The following is a 7,441-nucleotide window of genomic DNA, read 5'->3' on the forward strand; positions in this document are numbered from 1 at the left end:
AAAACACGTAAACTCAGAAGATGTGGACTGTGACTGCACCATATATCTAGTCGGGAGTGGTGCTGACTGAAATCAGATGATTTGGAGCGATTCGCGCGCCATTTGTTGGTCATTCTAAGGACTTATTGAACTACCCTCGTATAAATCATTTAGATCTTATTAGCAATTACAAGAACATTAGCATACATTAGCAATTACAGAATTGCTATGAGTTCAAAAAATTACTTCAACCAATTTAATAATTTCAGTGAATTCAAGAATTGAAATATATTCACTTATTTCAATGAATTTATTACTCCAGTATATTTATACTGAATTCAAGAATTTCTGCAAATTTCATAATTACTGGGAATTCCCGTGAAATCCAGAATTCATATGAATTTCAGAATCTTTCTGAATTCTAAACTTCCTGAATTTCTGTGAAATCCGGTGAATCAGAAATGTTCTTTTAATTCAATCATTCAATTAGACCCAATAATGCCAGAGATTTCCATGAATCCCTGAACTACAGTGAATTCAGAATTACCATAAAAATAACAAACCAGAATTCCTGTAAATTCTAAAATGTCCGTGAATAAATCATTTTAGTGTATTAAAAAATTGGCATGGCCTCAATAATTTCAGAGAATTGAGGGAAATTTGTATGAAATCATCATATTTCTAGGTAACTAGAAAGAGTGAAAGATAGAATTCAGGAAATTAAAACGAATTTAACATAATTTAATACAGTTCAAAAGAATTAAAATAAATTCAGCGGAATTCCGGAGACTTCGTGAGAAATAAAAAAAATTCAATGGAATTTAAGACAATTTAAGTAAATACGATCAAATTCAAGTTAAAGGAAATTTAACTACAGGCAGATTCCCTGAATTATAATAAGTGTGTATTGAAGTTTCGCAAAAGTGAACTGTCAAATCAGAATTCTCAAATTAAACATTATCTAAAAATGTTTGCACCTTTCAAACAAAGGATTCCATCATTATTTAGAATTTTTAATATATTTCCTTGTTCTTTTTTCTCTGAATATTAATATTATGCAGAATAACCTTAATAGAATTATGACAAATAACTGTCTCTTTTATTTTTATTATACTTTTTTATTGAAAAAAAATGTATTTAAAAAAGAAATAAGATCGAGCATTAGAAATATGATTAGACTGAAGAAAAGTTGAGAAAATATTACTCGTTTTTTGAACTCGTTTTTCAAAATTTTACTATATTCCTAGCTTGTTAGATGTAAATTAAAAAAGTATAATATAAATATTAATTTTCCAAGTAAGCTGTTACTTTCAAAAACTGGCCCGCTTTTAATTTTTACTAAGTTATGTTCACGAACCATAAGTTATGTAATACATTTTTCTACCAAAAATACTCTTTATTTTTATCATTATATTAACAAATTTCCATACCTAAAACATCATCAAAATCAAACTCTTCACTGAGAAAAATGTTTGGTTGAATATCTGAACAAAACATATATTATCAGAATCAAATTTTGTCGACTCAACAAAAGTCTTGTTTAACTAACCAAAACTGGGAAAACAGAAATATTTGTATTTATAGCTACCAAGTATCAATCTCAGAGTTGATCTTTTCTTTAGACAATCTGGTCTTTTAATAAATAAAAAAAGAGATTCTAACACCTAAGATAAGGAACAAGGTAAAATAAAAAGAGAAATTTTTCTCGTTTCTGTTTCATTATTAAAATCTTAAATAATAAGTTAACAAATATTGTAACAGTGACGATAATTAAATAACAAACACAGACTACACAGTACACATCATTCTGCAGTGACGATGAAGAAAGAGAAGAAACAATGAAAATTCTATCTTTGTATACAATTTTAACTAATGGATGAGTCTATCAAGATGAAAAATGATTCCTTAAATTTAATGATTGAAAATAAATAGCACACGATTCTCGATCTACACACGGAAGCTCTCCTCCAATAGGAAGAACACACAGCTTCATGACTTTAAAAGTAATATCTTTGCTACAATATTGCTCCTCTCCACTTTCTTAACTCGACAATTCGGAAAACTAATTCCTTAGAATTACTTTGGAAACTTGACAATTTTTCTATTTTCCGCGAGTCCTGAGGAAAACGATAAGTGGGTAAAAGCTCCCGTATCGGGGGACGATCACTTTGCTACCTTACAAATCTAGTAATGTCAGTGAAGCTCTTGGGCGTCCGAGTACGGTGATCTTTAAGTTTAAGCTCTTCACATTCCCAGTGAAGAGGCAGTCTGATCTATCGCCTCACAAATCTGAAGCTGTAGGATTTTTCTGGAAGGGCTAGATTGCCAATAGGCACTTCGTATTCCTCCTTTTCCACGGGAAGAACCGTGAAGTTCTTCAAGATGCTTGCAATCGTCGAAAAACTCAGAAACATTACCATCTTGTATCCCATACAGGACCGGCGACCTCCTCCGAAAGGCAGGAAATGTTCCGGTTTGTGCAAAGTTCCGTTCCGGACGAACCTTTCCGGCATGAACTCGTGAGGTTTCGTCCAGAGTTTTTCGGACATGTTGAGGTCGTAGTTGTTCAAGAAGATGAATGTGTCTTTCTCTACTTTGTAACCTGGAAAAGAAGAAACAATTTAGTGATGATATCTTAGTTTGATGATGATCTCTTTGATCCTGAGATCAAATAGGGATCGCAGTCAGATAGGGAATTTTTAAAAAATACTAACCTCCAATCGAGCTGTCTTGGCTTGCAACATGTGGAACAATTGGACTAGCGATGATCCTAATAGCTTCCCAGATGATAGCTTCAGTGTAGGGCATTGATTTCCTAAGCTCAAGACCTACAGTATTTCCGTAGATCTCCAGCTGGTCGATTTCCTGATGCGCCCTTTGTTGAACATGTAATCTAGTTACGAGGAATCCAAAGATCTTGACAAGAAAGTTGCCAACAGCTGAGTGACCTCCAATGATATCCTCGAGAGCAAACAACCCAGTGTCCCATGACATTTTGGGTTCGGAATCAGTCTTGATGTAGTTGATGAGACAATCAACATAGTCTTCCTCTGGAATTGCAGTTTTCCAGTTAGTGAAACGATCACCAATTATGCTTTCTTCAACAAACTCCCTGATCTTGTGGCTCCAGTTGGCCATTCTTGCCATGTTTCGCTGGTGCAAAGGCATCAAGAATGGCATAAAATCAGCCGCGTAGCCTTGGTTCACTTCGTAAAAGACCTTGTCGAAGTTTCGGATCATGTCAGTGAAGGCTTCATGTTCGAGGTCGAAGCTTTTGGAACAGAAGTAGGTCATAAAGATGTTGGCACACGTGTGGAGAAGCAGTGGTTTCGCTTCGAGGCTCATTCCTGATTTTTCAGAGAAATGGTCCATCAGGGTTTCCAATTCTGTGGAGATGATGCTGTTGAGCTGGCTGTACTTAGTCGTGAAGGCGTGGGGAAACGTGTGTGCTTTCAGCATCTCTCTTCTCGATTTTTGCACCTCTGACCAGTCAGAGAAAGCGAGAGCTGCAACAGAAAGGGAAATAATGAATTTTGAGGAATGACACCAAAGCTTGTTCGACAATGTGTAAGAATTTCTAAAGTCTCATTTTTCAGCAATCTGTCTCTTTCCTAGATATTCTGACAAAAATGAGTCGGTTTCGAGACACGCGGAAATGCAAGGTCGAGGGATCGACTTTCTGCAAAGTTTGCAGAAAGTGGATTCCTCGACCAGTTGCGTGTGACACCGAAATGACAAAATAAACACGTGATGTTAAAGGACTAGGAAGATTATAGGCATGTTACGATTTTATTACCAGAGTCGGAAACCGGTTTTGAGTTGAGGTAAAGATAAAAAATGAAGGAATCAGCATGTGTTCCAGACTCTCACGTGGCGTAACGAAAGCAAGGTCATTAACATTTAGCAAGGCGTGGTTAGCATAACCTTAACCTTAATGATGCACTGTGATTAATACTGATCTTGAAATTGAGAGTTAAGAGGCAATTTGTCTGCGAGGTATAAAACTTAATTGGATTAAATAATTGGAAAAGAAATGGTCTCGTTAAATATTTCAGGATTTGAAAATAAAAACATTACAAAAATTCATCACGTTTCAGGTTTTGGAATCGGCAAGTTTGATCTTATTGATGATAAAAAAAATGCTGTTCTCCAGATGCCAGTTTTAATAATTTTCTTTAAATACTTTAATAACACCGCACGAAAAAGGTTTGTCAACTCTTGAGACCCAAAATTTTGCTTGAAAGATTAAACCAAACCATAGCCAAATCACTGTCGAACAATCATCCAAATGAAAAAAGAACTCACAATTCTCCTTGTTTCCGGAAAAGAGGAGATGATATCTAGTGAAATTGGGCCTGGAATCGAAATGTGTTCCCTTGGTGATGAGGACTTCCCTGATGTTCTCCAATCCGTTAACAACAACGCAAGGCACAGATCCCATTTGCATTTTGAGGACTTGGCTCTGATAGGCATTGGCCAAATCAGCAAATGCCTTATAGGGCACATCATATTTCCCCAAAAGATGAAGGGATCCCAAAATGGGCCATGGTTTTGGGCCAGGAGGATCGGGCAGGATGGGTTCTTCACTGTCATATATCTTGGGGAAGGATTTCTTCCTGGATCTCATCTGGTCCAGAATGATGAGGACCAGAGCGACACATGAAATCGCAATCAGGATGTAGGTTGTGCTTCCAATCAAAATCGGCGACATATTTCCCACTTATGTTTAAACTTCTCGGTTTTAGAAGTAAGGTTTTTTTTGAAGAAAGTCACTCGTTTTAAGGAACTTCCGCACTAATTTTCTGATATAGACGTCAACCTGTTCGCCGGTTCGAACTGTCAAATCCGCGCGCTTGTCTGTCCGTGAACGGTTTGTCGATCTGACTCGGTCTGTGGGATAGGATGGTTGTCGGCTATCTTATATAGCGGCGTAATGTAGTCAGCACATTTACGTCGTTGCTCACCCCATACATATGGAACCGGCAGGATGATCGAGAGTACCCCAGGAGACGAATTTCAAAAATCTGGGGTGGGGGTTAGAGAATCGAAGTGGTGAATGCAGGAGAGAATGAGAGATGCACTTTGGTGAGAAGAGGCCCGCTGATAGGAGGAGTTGCTGCAGAAGGGTCCGACCAACTGGAGGGGAAAGAAGGGACTTATTCCTCTTTCAGAGCTGGACCTCATGAGTGTCGAATCAGGAGTGGGGATCTCCAATTTCGGTCAGAAATGCACCTTCAGGATGGTTTATTAGCATTGACTTAAATTATCTTTCGATTGAATATTATCACTATCAGAGTTAGGTTGTAACTTTTGACAAGTAACAAAGTTAATGAATATTTACGTTATTTGTCACTTTCAGGGTTACTTTGTTACTATTTTGAAAAGTAATTTGTAACGTAACTAACTTACAATTTTTTCAGTAACTTTCAACATTATTTTTACTTTCTTTGAAGTTACTTTACGATTTTTCGATATTTCCTATTAAGAGAGGTTAATTAATCTCTTTTGGCTGAGGATTCAGCTATTTTCTTCCAAAATCGACTGTTTTTGTTGTTGAGTGTATGACTCTTTTCGCATTAAAGTCTTTTTCGGTTGAAATAATATCAACTGTTATATTTATCGTTGAGAATTCATCTATTTTGATTGAAAGTTTAACTACTTGGTTGAAAATTCAACTATTTGGTTCAAATGCAACTTTTTTGTTAAAAATTCATATTTTCGATTTGCAAATTCAACTGTCTTGTAGAAAATACTTTTTTTGACTCTAAAATTCAACAATTTAGTAGTCATTTTTTCATTCATAGTTCGAAATTCGGCTTTTTAATTCCAAACTTGATCTCTTCTGGTGAGAAACCCATTTTTTTGTTGAATACAACTGTGTTTGATTTCAATCAAATTCTTTTTTGGTTAAAATTATATCAACTATTATATATTTCGTTAAGAATTAATCTATTTTTTGGCTGAAATTTCATGCATTTTGTTAAAAATTTATATTTTCGATTTAAAAATACAGATTTTTTGTAAAAAATTCGTCTTCTTGGCGTGAAAATGCAACAATTCAGTGACCATTTTTTTATTTCTTGTTTCAAAATTGACCTAGTTGATAAAAAAATCTAACTAACTTTAATTGGCAAATCAACTATTTTGATAGGATATTAATCTGATTTTGTTGAAGATTCAGCTATTTTTTTGAAAATTCTTCTTTTTGGGCATTTTGTTGAATTTTCATATTTTCGGTTTGAGAAAGCAACTGATTCGTAGAAAATTCGTATTTTTGGTTTGAAAATTTAACAATTTAGTGAACATATTTTTGTCTTTCTTGATTAAAAATTTGTCTTGTTAGTTTCAAAATTGATCCCTCTTCATAAAAAAGTTTAATTTTGTTGTTGAAAATTCTACTAATTTGGTATAAAATTAAGTTGCTTTGCTTGAGGATTCCACTATTTTTTTGCAAAATTACTGATTTTGATTGGGAAATTAATCTATTTTGGTAAACAAATTATACATGCGGGTTAAGCTATTTTTTTATTGTGGGAATTTTAACTACTTGGTTGAAGGTTGATCTACTTTATAAAAAATGAAGTTGTTTGGTTAAAGATTCATAACAAATTTTAGTTGCAAATTTATCTCACTGATTGAAAATCTAACTATTTTGTTTCAAAATGTTTTGTTTTTTTTTTGTAGAAAATTCAAGTATTTTGTTAGGAAATTGAAGTATTTGGTTGAAAATGAAATTTTTTTCGAAAGTAATATTTTTTGTATGAAAGTTCAACCATTTGGTTGAAAAGTTAAGTGTTTTGTTAAAAATTGTAATATTTTTGTAGAAAGTCCCCATTTGGTTGCAAATTAATTTTTTTGTGGGAAATTTAACTTTTTTTGGTTGGAGATTCGTCTTTTTGATTTGAAATTAGTGGAAATGTCAATTATTGGGTTCAAAATTATCTTTTCTATTGAAAATTAATAAAAATTAACTCATGACATACATGGTTACACAAAACAGAAAGTCCTTGAGCAGTAATTTTCTGGCATTATATAATTAGAATAATTTAAAATTAAGGTATTTTGATGATATAACGTTTTCTTGAACGATATTTTAATTAAAAACCTTTATGTTTTAAGCCAGGTGCGCATTTTCTTACTTCTCTTTATTTTTTTATTTTTCACAAGAAAAAAGAGAAATATTATTTTTAAAAACTTAATAAACAAATGATTGCAAAAGATTATTTATAATACTCTTCAAATTCTGTCATTCAAATTTTCCAAATATTAATTTGAAAGTTTATTATAGCATTCATTAATTTTGATATCATGTTTGACTTCTAGTATGTAACATTAGTTGCTCCGCATTCATGGAAATGGTTTATAATTTTAGAATGCTCATGACTCTCGGTTTCAGTCCAGTGTGGGGGTTGCCTTCAATTAGCATTGACCACGAATCGAGGGGAACTAAACGTGAACAGTC

The 7,441-nt window shown here is 33.8% G+C and overlaps 1 protein-coding gene across 1 annotated transcript; it reads right to left on the bottom strand.

The window, feature by feature from the left end:
- Positions 1 to 1,935: 1,935 nt before the first annotated feature.
- LOC117170759 (cytochrome P450 307a1-like) lies at positions 1,936 to 4,677 on the bottom strand. Its single transcript, XM_033357795.1, has 3 exons — positions 4,285 to 4,677; positions 2,694 to 3,485; positions 1,936 to 2,581 (listed from the first exon to the last, which is right to left on the bottom strand). Exons 1-3 carry the CDS (start codon positions 4,604 to 4,606, stop codon positions 2,253 to 2,255), a joined length of 1,443 nt encoding a protein of 480 aa, XP_033213686.1. The 5' UTR covers positions 4,607 to 4,677; the 3' UTR covers positions 1,936 to 2,252.
- Positions 4,678 to 7,441: the final 2,764 nt, after the last annotated feature.

The sequence above is a fragment of the Belonocnema kinseyi genome, chromosome 1, assembly GCF_010883055.1.
Source record: "Belonocnema kinseyi isolate 2016_QV_RU_SX_M_011 chromosome 1, B_treatae_v1, whole genome shotgun sequence".
NCBI lineage: Eukaryota > Metazoa > Arthropoda > Insecta > Hymenoptera > Cynipidae > Belonocnema > Belonocnema kinseyi.

Excerpts from the sequence above, each read along its gene's own strand:
- LOC117170759 (XM_033357795.1), bottom strand. The coding sequence starts at position 4,606 with ATGAGATCCAGGAAGAAATCCTTCCCCAAGATATATGACAGTGAAGAA. Across the intron at positions 3,486-4,284 it reads TTCCGGAAACAAGGAGAATT|CTCTCGCTTTCTCTGACTGG; the intron begins GTGAGTTCTTTT and ends TTTCTGTTGCAG. Across the intron at positions 2,582-2,693 it reads CCAAGACAGCTCGATTGGAG|GTTACAAAGTAGAGAAAGAC; the intron begins GTTAGTATTTTT and ends CTTCTTTTCCAG.